This window comes from Danio aesculapii, chromosome 12, assembly GCF_903798145.1.
Source record: "Danio aesculapii chromosome 12, fDanAes4.1, whole genome shotgun sequence".
Lineage (NCBI taxonomy): Eukaryota > Metazoa > Chordata > Actinopteri > Cypriniformes > Danionidae > Danio > Danio aesculapii.
Window position 1 is genome coordinate 10173169 of NC_079446.1, and position 13768 is coordinate 10186936.

A 13768-nucleotide genomic window follows, 5' to 3' on the forward strand; every position below is an offset into this window, starting at 1 on the left:
AGAAACCAAACAAAAACTGGTCATTTTTAAGAGCCGTCACAGAATTTTTGAGATTATTGAGCTGAATATTGACTACAAAATTAAATCGCTAATCAAATCGCAATATCTGTCAAAACAAAATCGCAATAATATATTTTCCTCTAATTGCACAGCCCTAATCAGGAGGTACCTTCTTCTGATTTTCGAAGGTAGCATAGATGTGTCTTTTGCAGCTTTCGATATCCCACAATCCTTGAATTCAGAATTCAATTTCTGACATTTGAGCTAAAAAAAGTAAACCTATTTAGAATATAAATATATTTAAACAATATTTACGTATTTAAAAGTAATATGATTACTTCTATTGAATTATTTTGATCATTCAGTTACCGTACTTGAATACTGTTAGACTCGGGACGTGATAAAACTCTTTATTTTTTATATTGATTATATTTATAGATAGGTAGGCATGAAAGTATTTACAATTACAGAAATGCACTGCAAATAGCACAGACCACAACGAAAATGTGTTGGGGGACCCCAAAACGTTTATAGATTTGTTTATTAGATATTATGGAGATGCAAATAGTAAACATTAATACATCAGTCATTGACTAAACATGTGCATGTAAATCCACACAACACATGCAAATACAGAAATGCACTGCAAATGGCACAGACAGCAACAACAATCTGGGGACCCCAAAAAGTTTATAGATTGTTTAATAGATTTTCTGGAGAGGCACTCCCACTGCAGAATCATCCCAATCGATCTAACATTATAAATTCTTTACAAATAGAGATATTAAGTCATCTGATGAAATTATATTCATGTCACAAAATATATCACAAAATAAAAAAAATCACAATGTTAGATTTTTCCAATATGGATGGTCAAATTAAGAAAAATGACCATTTTAAAACAGCCATTTAATGTTTTAATTAATTTTTTAAGATGTTTTTATTAAATTATTTAAAATGGTCAAATTGTGAGAAATTACAAAAAATTTAAAACTGCAACATAATGTTTTAATTAATTTATATATAAGATGACCAAAGTGTTTTTTTTTTTTCGTTTTTTTGGCTTGTGATTTCTAAAATCAGTATAATCTTTGTTATTGAGTTAAATTGGGAAGAAATCGTACAAAATTATATTACATACATCCAGAATTTTTGCTTTCAACCCAGAATTTTCATTTCAGTGCATCTCAAATTTATATAGTAGTCAACAATAAGAACAAAATGGTTCTAAAACTATTGAACAACGTTGGCGCCAATGGTGCAGTGGTTAGTGCGTTGACTCATGCACGCCGGTGCTCACAGCGTCCCGAGTTCGATTCCGCCACGCGGTCCTATGCTGATCCTTCCCCTCTCTCTGCTCCACATGCTTTCCTGTCAATTCTCTCTACTTTCCTATCCAATAAAGGTGAAAACCCCAAAAAAATTATTATTAAAAAAAATATTGAACAACACCCATTATTGTCCTACGACAATTTTGCAAAACATTTTTCATTTACTTTGAACGTTGACTACTGTATATTTAAAGTATTGTGTCAAAACAAATTCAAAGCACATTTACGAGCTAGAAGACAGAACAATATCTACAGTTACAAGGTTTAACAATAATTGCAAGTTATACAGTTATACAGTTATATTATTCATTAATTTTCCTTTGGCTTAGTCCCTGATCCATCAGGGTTTGCCACAGCAAAAAGAAACCGCCTAATTACAGTTATATTATTTAAATTAAAATGTAACCTATTGTTTTATTTATATATATATATATATATATATATATATATATATATATATATATATATATATATATATAATAAACATATTCCCAACGCCCTAATAACTGTGCCTTTAAATAGCACCCAAACGTGTATTCTTTAATTTTATTTTCTTTCTTTCTTTCTTTCTTTCTTTTTTACATAATTTATTTATTTTTTATTTAATTTAAACATTTTTTTACGTTTATTCTGATTTTGTCTGAATAAATTCATAGGTAATATAAATACCGTAACTATATTAGCACCTTATTTCTGTACCCAATCATCAAAAGCCCCTATAACACATACAGACCTTTCTGGAAAATTGCCGCCAATTTTCCATTAAGGGATTATGTGTGCACAGACCATTTTTGAAAATACCGGTAAATTAGTTCCTGAAATTTTCTGAAAAGAGAAGTGACATTACTGGTAATTTGCCAGAATGCTGCTCTGTGTGAACGCAGAAGGAACATGGCCAGAAAGAGCGCGTTAACAATTAGAACGCATTAACGTCTACTCCAGCCAATCAGAACATTCAGACGCGTTCACATCCCTGCTGTTTATGAAAATAAAAGGGGAACATTTAGCTGCTAGATGTTAGTCAGATAACATTTCTGTGTTCCTTCTTAATGCCAGCTGTAAAAAAAATTATCGATAAAATGCTTGCGGTAAACCGCTGTTTGTTTACCTTCAAGCTCTGCTTCAGTAGCTTGACACGTGTGCACGTGGAGATGTGCACCAATGAGCATCAGCTCACACACATATTATGTACATCTCGACATGGGAAAGTGTTCCTCCATATGTTTTCATCGAAGTTGTTCACAATACTTATACATCCACAGAATTTATAATGTAGTCAAGTGTGTAAACATTTAGCTGCGATTCGCACTTCTGCCTTTGGATGGTCTCCTGGACAAAGCAGTTGCATGAATGTTAAAACTCTAAATAAAAGTGAAACCATCAACAAAAGCTTGACCCTTCTATATTTACAAATACAAGCGCAGCTGTTTAAAGCTCATTTCTGATTAATGATATCAGAATTTGTTTTGGAATGGATGTGTGAACGATCTTTTCCGGAAAAATCCTGGAACGTCCTTGGCCTGTGTGAACAGAGCTTTTTTAAATTTACCGGTGAAGTCGTTTCGGCTAATTTTCCGGATATTTACTGGTATCGCTGTGTGAAAGGGGCTAAAGTTTGGTCCAAAAATGCACTGCAGACATGCTAATGCCAATACGATTGAAATAAAAACAGTCACATGAACAGCTTCATTTGTTCCAGAGATGGTTCAACTGACAACAGAGCTGCTCACTATGTAACAGGTCACTTGGAACAGAGCCAAATCTTTTCAGCATCCATTCATCCATACATGCATGTGGTGATGGTATCATCGTGGACGTTCATGCAGTCTGTGTGTTGTCAGCTCTGACGTGTTTATCGTAACCGAGGGCTGTTTTGTCTCTACAGGGTCAAGGTGCCATCACAGAGAAGCTGAGGAGCTTCAGCATGCACGACCTTACCCAGATCCCACAAGACGACGGCTATTCGTCATACGCCTCCAACCCAGCCAGAAGAGCCATCATGGACCAGCCCGATGGAGCTGGTAAGTGTTACCTCTCCGATTAATTATTAACACACCATCCTTTGTTTCCTTTCGCTCTGTTGTTTCTCAGCTGTGTCCACAACAGAAGGCAGATGCCTCGCTCTGCCTATTCAATCACTAACTTGACAGACAGCGTTTTTTATGAAGCTGATGTTTCAGACGGGGTTATTACACTTAATTGGAGAACAAAAAAAAATGAAAGCTTTGAGGTTAAAATCATTTTTATAAGCTAAAACAGAAAAAACTAATGAAAAATAAATAAATTCAAAAGAAAAATAACTAAAAGATAAAAGAAAACAACTTGCATTATTTATTTAAAAAAAATTTAATTTAAGTGACAGAAATGCACAACAAGATGAAAAAACTCTGTGGCATTTTAATTAGGGGTTGACTCAAATAATAAGGACTTTTATTTTGACAGTGGTGAAAATGCAGCACCTGATTTTTCTAAAATCTTCATGATTTCAGCTATTTTGTTATGTTTAAATGGCTACTTTTATTAAAGAATCATCAAATTCAAATAAATAAATTCAAGTAAAGCATATAAATTAGTACTGGGCAAAAAATAATTCTGATTAATAGCATCCATATATATACATGTGTGTGTATGTGTGTGTATATATATATATATATATATATATATACACACGTATGTATGTATGTATGTATGTATATGTCTAATTCTGACTTCAACTGTGTGTGTGTGTGTGTGTGTATAGATATATATATATATATATATATATTTATATACACACACACACACACACACACAGTTCAATTATATATATATATAAATTATTTTTTAAACACAATTTTAAGGTCAAAATTATTAGCCCCTTTAAGCTAATTTTTTTTCGACTGTCTACAGAACAAACCATCATTATACAATAACTTGCCTAATTACCCTAACCTACCTAGTTAAACTAATTAACCTAGTTAAGCCTTTAAATGTCACTTTAAGCTGTATAGAAGTGTCTTGAAAAATATCAAGTCAAATATTATTCACTGTCATCATGGCAAAGATAAAATAAATCAGTTATTAGATATGAGTTAATAAAACTATTATGTTTAGAAATGTGTTGAAAAAAAATCTTCTCTCCCTTTTTGGGGGAAATTGGGGGGAAAATAAACAGGGGGGCTATATTTATATATAATATATTATTTATATAGAAGTTATGTTATGAAATAACTTATCGTGAATTGGTGCTCGATGTACTGTGTGCTGACGATGTTTGCATTACTTTTGCACTAAATATATCTGTTATTGTTATTTTAGTAGTTTGAGCCATGATTAATGTGTTGACTACATGATGATTGTTTTGGTGGCGCAGTGGGTAGCAATGTCACCTCACAGCAAGAAGGTCTGTGGTTCGAGCCTCGGCTGGGTCAGTTGGCATTTCTGTGTGGAGTTTGCATGTTCTCCCCGTGTTAACTTTGGTTTCCTCCGGGTGCTCCGGTTTCCCCCTCAAGTCAAAAGACATGCTTTATAGATGAATTGGGTAAGCTAAATTGTCCATAGTGAACGTGTTTGAATGGGAGTATATGGGTGTTTCCCAGTGATGTGTCGCAGCTGGAAGGGTATCTGCTGGGTAAAATGCATGCTGGATAAGTTGCTGGTTCATTCCGCTGTGGCGACCTCGGATGAATGGAGGAACTAAAGTGAATGAATGAATGAAGATAAGAGTTTAAGGGTTTGCAAGAGCTGAAAGGCTACAGGCTTCATGAATTTCCGACTAAAAACCGGACAAAAGGTGGATTGGATTAAATCAGGTGAGGTGGAAAACATATACAAATCATATAATTTCATCTATTTGCCATCTAATTAAAAATATTATTAAAGTTAGAAGTATTTTGACAGAATTAAATTTTGCTTGGATTTTTTGAGACAGTGTATAGAGTACACGCACAAGTAATGTTTTTTGATGCGATTAACCGCTAATATAAATGTTTACTTCACAAGTTTATGTTTTAAAAATGTTTGCATTGATTTATTTCATTGCAGCAGTTTTGCATGTTATTTACTTAATAAAATGTAATTGTGTATACATCACTACTTTTAACGTTTTATAACTCCACGTCTAATGATGCCAAACAAGTTCAAGTGTGATTTAGAGACAATCACACAAATATTTAATCATGACAGTGCATCATACCCACTAGTAAACCAATAACAAGATGAAAACCATAGATGTTTTTGAAATAACTGCTCTATCAGACTCCATCTGACTCTTTGCGTTATCACAGGGAGTGAAGAATACATTCAACGCTGCCTTCATAAACCAGATAAATCTATACTAGACAGTGCGTTATGCAAAGATAGAATTTGGGTGTACTTTTATGTCGCCTGCGAAGGCAGCGTGTCGAGGTTTCATACAAAGCTTTTGTGTTCCAGCAAACACAGCTAGCGGGAGCTAAGAAGGCATCTGTAAAGATGTTCAGTAGCGTGAGTAAAGCCATAGAGCTTTCATAATGATATCTCAACCAAATCTCACACGCTTCTGGAAAGCACCACCGCGTTAACCGGTTTTGGAGCAAATGGAATGGATTTGGTGTTTGTCTCTAGCACAGAAGGGTAATAAGTAATAGTGGCACGTTCCTAGCATGAAAGGTCTAGTGCCGCTTTGTGAGAAGATGAAGAAGAGGAAAAAACAGCTCAGGGAGCCTCTGAGCAGAATACCTAATGTGCTTCTATCTCGGTATGCTAATGCGCCCGCCGCGTTTGAAATTCTGCCGGCATCCAGGTCATTTTCATCTCATCTGCAATGAAGCCATCAGAAAGCCAGCTCTTCCAAAATGGCATTCCCTTCCACAGGCTCAAAGCCAAGGTGAAAGATCCCGACTGATCAAACGAGCTGCTAATTGCGGTTTGAATTTAAAAACGGGATGTAGCCTATAAAGAGAGGGGCTCATGTGTGTTATCTATTCGCCCATCCTTTAATGTTGGGCTTTGCTTTCTTTCCAAAGAAGCAAGAGGTCAGCTTTGAATGACAGGCATGATTTAAAACACTGCTGTGTATATTTTTATGCTCCTCTGCCAGTCATATTCTTACAAGTGGTAGGAGGGCGTCTGATATTTGAGTACACCTCGCTTTTGAATGCATGTGTTCGCAATTGTTGCACCAGCAGTATGATTTTAAGGAACATTGTGAGTTCTGTTTTAACAGACTTGCTTTTACACAACCAAAAGTTAGAAATAATTATTATTTGTTTATATTTTTGACAGATTTAGGTCATGTTCACAATGTTATTTGATTGGAAATTTTGTAATAATTAAGGCCCATTCACATCAAGCACAATAAATAAATAAATAATTAAATGCATCCACACTGACAAACAATAAATAGTTATCTATTTTTGTTAATGCTTTTTAATCTGCAATACCCTCTTGTAATTAGCAGATGTCCATGTGCTACTAGTGCATCTGAACAGTGAATCCAGCTCGTGTAATCCATCTAATCAAATTTATTGATCTAATCAAATGAATTTAGTGATTTTAGTGTAGTGGTATTAAAATAACAAAACTTTTTTCCCCAGCATTTTCAAATTATTAATAATTAAGACCCATTGACATCAAGCTTGATTAATATACATGTTTAAATTGGTAAATATGTTTGCATCCACACTGATTGATGAACGATAAATATATATATATATATATATATATATATATATATATATATATATATATATATATATATATATATATATATATATATATTTTGTTAATGCTTTTAATCTGCAGTGCCCTCTTGTAATCAGCAGATGTCCGTAGTGGGCTATTAGTGCATCTGACCTGTGAATCCATCTTGTGTAATTGATCTAATCAAATTCATTGATCCAATCAAATGAATTTAGTGATCACAGTCAGTATAGTGAAATTAAAACAACAAATTTTTTTTCACAGCATTTCCAGTGCAGGTATCACAAAGACACTGAAAGGTGTTTTTATTTTTATTCTTCAATTCGCTATCCTTACTTGCATAACGTTCATGTGGTTTTTTTTTTTTTTCATTCTTTCCCATGGTATAACCAACTGCTTCCTAGATATTCATTACCTTTAAATAATTGTTGAAAAGAGGGCTTAACATCAAGCACTGTGCTTTTCTATGGTGTCGTCATCTTTAGCTTTAAGTTCTGCAAGCCTTTTTTATATTTGAATAGTTTGACTGACTGTTTTATTGTTTATTAGCTGAGAAAAAAATTCTTAAAGTGATCGCAATGATTTTGTCTCTTTACATATTTATTGTTATAGCTATGGTTTGTGTTTTGCTGTTGTTTTAAATTCAGAATGATTTTAAAACAATGTCTTTATTGTTATCATAGTTATTGTGTTTGGTATGAACGGCCTTTAGAATGATCTACTTTACTGAATTACGCCATGTACATCTTTTAAACAAATGATAATTATTGCATGTAATAATTTAGCAAACACTTTAAAGTAAAGTGATATACAAATGAGAACAATAAAAGTACTCAAAGCAACAAAATTACAGCATGTAAATAAAAGGAAAGTTCCCATTTAGTCTAATGGAGAATAATGTCTTGCTTTAATCCCGTTTTAGGCTTTGATCTCTAGATTTGAGGTCATTTCAATGTAATTCTGGAATTTTCAAGAGGTATTTGTTCACACACATGCATACACACACACACACGCACACACACACACACACGAATATGTGTATATGCATATATACATATATGTGTGTGTATGTATATATGTATGTGTGTACATCTAGTCAAATCTAATTCACGTCAAGTGTAAAATAATTTTTCTCCTTGTTACGTGGTGGACTGGAGCAGCTAACACTCCAAAGAAAATAACAAAGACCTTCTAGCTGCATCTTTATACATGTCGGCTTTTAAAGCTCTTTCTGCTTAGCTTGCACAACGTCTAAACAGAACTAGAATAGTTCTAGAATAGGAAAATTAATCGCATACTTCCACAAATCCCAAGGAAGTTGTTATATTTCGGTAATTGAAAACAGAGGTGGGTGTGGAAACAAACAAAGGAAAGCTTTTCCACTGGTCTCCGTATCTATTCTGCCCCCTTATGGAGAAACGGAGAACTTCATACACAGTACAGAATTCACCCTGCAGTTTTGTGCAGTGCTTTATGGTCTTGTTATGGCCTGTCTTTTGGTGGCATCATCTGTGTGATGGAGTGTGCCGTGACTCTGCTCTGGCTGGATTTGCTGTTGGGCGTCCTGGCACAGGCTGGCTCTGCCTAGCTCCCAGCGCTACCCAGGGAGCCCAGAGGTGATAGTGCCAGGAGCGGCCTGAACCCGGCAGCTGCTCTTTCTCTTTTTCTCTGTTCCCCCCGCCCCCCCACTTGTCCTTTTTCCACGGCCCAAATCACATTCCCACCCTTCTCAATAATCTCGGTCAGAGGTTCTGCACAGGTCAGTCACAAGCCAAAAATAAGTTGAATAATTTTGTGGGCAGAGCAATGCCAATTACAAAGCAATAAACATGATTATGCACAGTTAAATCAAATAAATTAATAAATAAATGTCCCATATATTGTGTTGTTGAAACCCAATCTCTGCTAATTTTGACAATAATTTCAATTGTCACATGTTTGTCAATCTGTCATATTCTGCAGTTGAATAAAGTTTTATGTAAAATAATAAACAAAAAATTTATCATCTTAAATAAAACAAATACAATTATAGATAAAGGTATATAAGAATTTCACTGACCTGGGAAATGGAGGCCACTTGAATGCTTTGTGAGCACAATTAAGTGCACAGCATGCCAAATTATCTGATAATTGTAGGAAATAATCATAAAAAGGAAATTGACTGTGTAAAAGGGATGTGACTGTGACAGCCAAGACCTAGCTGTCTCTCAAGTGGCCACGCCCTTAATTATGTAGACCTAATATAACTGAAATGGATGAGTTATGAAAAAAAGCACCCCATCACAGGTGTCATGAATGGTAATATTGGCTATATGCACCAAACCAATCGGTTGTACGAGGTTGCAAACATGTTTTTATCAGCTCTAAAATTGGCCAATTTAGCATAGCAGTCAGTGAACATCTGGAGTTTCTGGAGCCAGCCCCCAAAGGCTAGTCGATGAATTGCAATTTCAGTTACTTCTGTATTTGCTTCATGAGGGAGAGCGGGAGGTTGCCACTTGGGTTTTATTCATAGACTGTTAAAAAAATATGGATGTAGTATTCGTGACGCAACCCATAGGTTTCTAAAGAGCGCGAATGAACCTACAAATGGGCGTGGCCAACCAGCGGAATTTTGTTTGCGCATCATTGCACCAACCGGGTAACCAAAGGTGGGCAAAGAGGCAGAACATGAGCAGAGCTACAGATGCTTGCTAGCATTTTGCTTAGATTTTCTTTAGGAGAAACGCATAATACTTCATTAACTGCGACTCGTTTGTGTTCTGATCACAAGTGCTTGGTTGTATACTATATTAATAAAGTGTTTAGTCTTTTAAAGACACTGTTGTAATACATTAAGCCACTAAGCATTGTTCTTACTATGCTTTTCTACAGGAAGATTACTTCCAAATACTTACTCTGTCAAATATAGTCTGTGTTAGTAAATTCAAGGCTATTTATGAAATCCAGACATAACGCTGTACGACAATGTTTCAGATGACTGTTGTAGCCTACAGCTAGTCAATCTGTCAGATTCTGGAGTGCATTCAAGTTATAAAGGATAAATGTTCTCAAATAAAACAAATACATTTATAGAGATGGTATTTAAGTAAATAAGAATTTCACTCACCTGGGAAATGGAGGCATTGTGAATGGTTTGGGAGCACTATTAAGTGCACACAGAATGCCATATTATCTGATAATTGTAAGAAATATTTCCAAAAGGCAATTGACTGTGTAAAGCCAAATAAAACAACACAAAAATATGATGCATATGCCGAGTTCAGCGACTGATCAGCTGGAATCCGCTGAAGGTGATGTGACTGTGACCGGCAAGACCTAGCTGTCACTTATATAATATAATGTAATATCACGTAATATAACTCAATATACCCTAAACGAATGAGTTATAAAAAGTTCACCCCCCTCACATTTGTCATTAAATGTAATATTAGCTAACTACACCAAAAGACCATTTTAACATTGGGGTCGATAGAAATGTGCTCTATTATGGAGCCTAGCGAAATTTAGATGAATTGTTTTAGTAAAGTTCTGTATTGGCTTCATGAGGGAGAGTGGTATGTTGCCGCTTGGGTGTAATGCTGGATAAAACCCATCTTAATAATTGTACGTTTTGTTAGGTCAGATTATTTAATATTAATTAATAAATATTTAAAGGGGACCTATTATGTCCCCTTATATACCTATAACTATAAGTTTCTGTTGTCCCTAGAGTGTGTATGTGAAGTTTCAGCTCAAAATACCCCACACATATTTTTTTGTAACTGCCCATTTTAGGCTTTGATACAAATTGTGCCATTTTGGTGACTGTGGCTTTAAATTCAAATTGTGCTCTTTTCAAAAGAGGGCGGAGCTACTAATGCCAGTGTGTCAGCATAGTGGCAGATTCAAAAACAAGACTAACATCCTATGCTAATGAGGGAGAGATTGTCACTAAGGGCGTACTCACACTATGTGCAGTTGCCTTGAACCTGGCCGAAGCACGCTTGTCCCCCCTCCCGTCTCCCCCGACGGCCCGCACTCACATTGCATGAGCACGCTTACGTTATCGATGATGCGCTGTTCAGTAAGAAGTGTTCTCGCTCAGCACAGTGGAGATTTCTTTAGTTATATCGTTTTAGTCACTTGGGCTGCAGTGACACGCAGTCAGTTATTTTGCCGAACAGCTCAGCCACTTCTGACGCAGGTATTAGGAGGTTTGCCGAAGGTGCAGCTGTCGTGCAGTGAGGGGTTAGTGTCTTTAATAATCTACGACAGTTCGCGTTCATTGAATAGTAAGAATGATTAATAAACACATATGAAACAGTCCCTTAAAAGTCACGTCTCGTCTTCAGTTTCGTGCTCAGGCGCACTTTGCACTCACACTTCAAGCGTACTGCGCCCAAGTGAACCGCACTCTGGCACACATCTTCCAAGCGGGCCAGGGCTGGCCAACTGAACTGTGCCTGAGCCCGATTCAAAGCACTCACACTTCTCAAGCGATCCGGGAAATGGGCCTGGGCACGGTTCTGATAGCATAGTGTGAGTACGCCCTAATAGGTGGGGCTTTCCCCCTCTGATGACATGTATAGAAGGAGAATGTCAGTCAAAGTGTTTCTGCAGACTGTTTTTATATATTATTTTGATTGCGGTGTTTACATGTCTGTGCTGCACTTCAGTAGTTCGATTACTGTTTAGTTTGTCTTTAGTCGTTGACTTTAAAGTCACCAAAAATCATTGTTTACATGGTAGACTCTTAATCTGGAGATGGTTGGTTGCCATCTCCAGGTTGGAGGAAAGTCCTTATCCCAGGTGGAGGAGTTCAAGTATCTTGGGGTTTTGTTCATGAGTGAGGGAAGGATGGAACGTGAGATTGGCAGGCAGATTGGTGCAGTGGCAGCAGTAATGCGAGCGACGTGTTGGTCTGTTGTGGTAAAGAAGGAGCTGAGCCAAAAGGCAAAGCTCTTGATTTACTGGTCAATCTACGTTCTTACTCTCACCTATGGACATGAGCTTTGGGTCATGACCGAAAGGACAAGATCTCAGATACAAGCAGCCGAAATGAGTTGTCTTCGCAGGGTGGAAGGGTGCACCCTTATAGATAGGATGAGGAGCTCTGCCACCTTGGAGGAGCTCGGAGTAGAGCCGCTGCTCCTCCACATCGAGAGAAGTCAGCTGAGGTGGCTCTGGCATTCTGTTTCGGATGCCTCTTGGACACCTAACTTGGGAGGTGTTGCAGGCATGTCCCACTGGGAGGAGGCCCCGGGGAAGACCCAGGACACGCTGGAGAGATTATGTCTCTCGGCTGACCTGGGAACGCCTCGGGATCTCACCGGAGGAGCTGGAGGAAGTGTCTGGGGTTCTCTCCTAAGACTGCTGACCCCGTGACCCGGCCCCGGATAAGCGGACAAGAGATGAGATGACACTCTTAATCAGACTATTGTCTTAATCATATTAAAATCTGAGGACTGGTATCCATGTAAACATACTCAATGATTGCAAATATCAAATTAATTTTATGCAACAGCTCAAGAAATGATGAATTGAGAAACAGAATTTTTATTTTTATTTTCTAAAGTACTTAAAGCCTTAGTAGGGACATTTGTTTATCTTATCACTGTAGTGTTTCATTTGTGACTCAAGTGAGTGAGTTTTTCAATGATCTATTTAATGCTTATATTTAATTTAATGGTCTATAATGCTCATTTTCTAACTGAATCATCCTTTTTGAACGAATTAAATGAATCACTCTTTTCAGACAAAGATTTGCCCCTTTAAGTGCCATATTTATCCATGTCATCGCAAAACTGCACATAGAGGCAAAAACTGTTGAGGTGTGCTGGTATAAATCATCAGTATCTGCTGCCATGTTTGATCTGCATGTTGATGTTTTCTTTCTTGTGTTTTTGTGTAGAGTATTATCATGGTGATGACGATGACCGGAGTGATGACGACAGTAAGCCGGTGTTCTCAGAGGATGAAGCAGTGTCTCATCACGGACTCAGACGATCACAGAGTGTCAAAGTCACACGCTCAAAACTCCGCAGAGATGTAAGTCCACCAAATCACATTGCACTGATAGTTCCATGAACATTATATTATGCCTGTAAAAAATACATATAATTCCTGTATATTTGTTCCTACATAAATAAAAGAATTAAATGATACACATTCCCTAACAGATTGTGGTATCAAATTCTGCTAATTTGATGCCCTAAAAGAAAAAAAAGTGGAATAAAACAATCCTCTGTTTACTCAGATTTTAGCAGATTTAATTGAAGTCAACCAAAGGACGAGGAGCTAAACAATGCACTAACTTTAAATGCACTACATGTTTTTAAATAGTACAGGGGTCAGCACCAGAGTTGAGTGTTACTGTATTCTAATTACATTTTTGAGGAATGCAGTAATGTAACGAATTACATTTTACATTTATGTAATTTGATTACAGTAACTAAAGTCAGTAATTGTGTTACTTATGTTACAATTAAAGTTTTTAGAAAAAAAAAATGCTTCTTTTAACTCGCGTTTTCCTCTGCAACGTCAGTTAATGAGCATGCGCTTTTAAATTGCTAGAGAACACAAGCTGATATGGCTGCTGTTGAGAGTGGTTGCTTCTTCAAGTGTAAATACAGACATTACATTGATTTCATTGAGCGCAAGAACAAAAATATTGCTGTGAAATGGAGTCTGTCCAGTCTCTAAAGAACTTTCGACTGCTTTCAACTCTACTTGCAAGTTGTTTAAACGCTTGAATAGAAAGCATTCTATGAAAATACTCGGCGCCCCAAAACATG

General features: G+C 36.5%; 1 protein-coding gene across 1 annotated transcript in view; it reads left to right on the forward strand.

Moving 5' to 3' along the window:
• Window positions 1-13768, forward strand: part of reep3b (receptor accessory protein 3b) — a 58626-nt gene that overhangs the window by 43075 nt on the left and 1783 nt on the right. The window contains exons 6-7 of the mRNA XM_056469681.1: window positions 3217-3352; window positions 12886-13022. Coding sequence (XP_056325656.1) covers window positions 3217-3352; window positions 12886-13022 — 273 coding nt within the window. The remainder of the gene's footprint in view (window positions 1-3216; window positions 3353-12885; window positions 13023-13768) is intronic.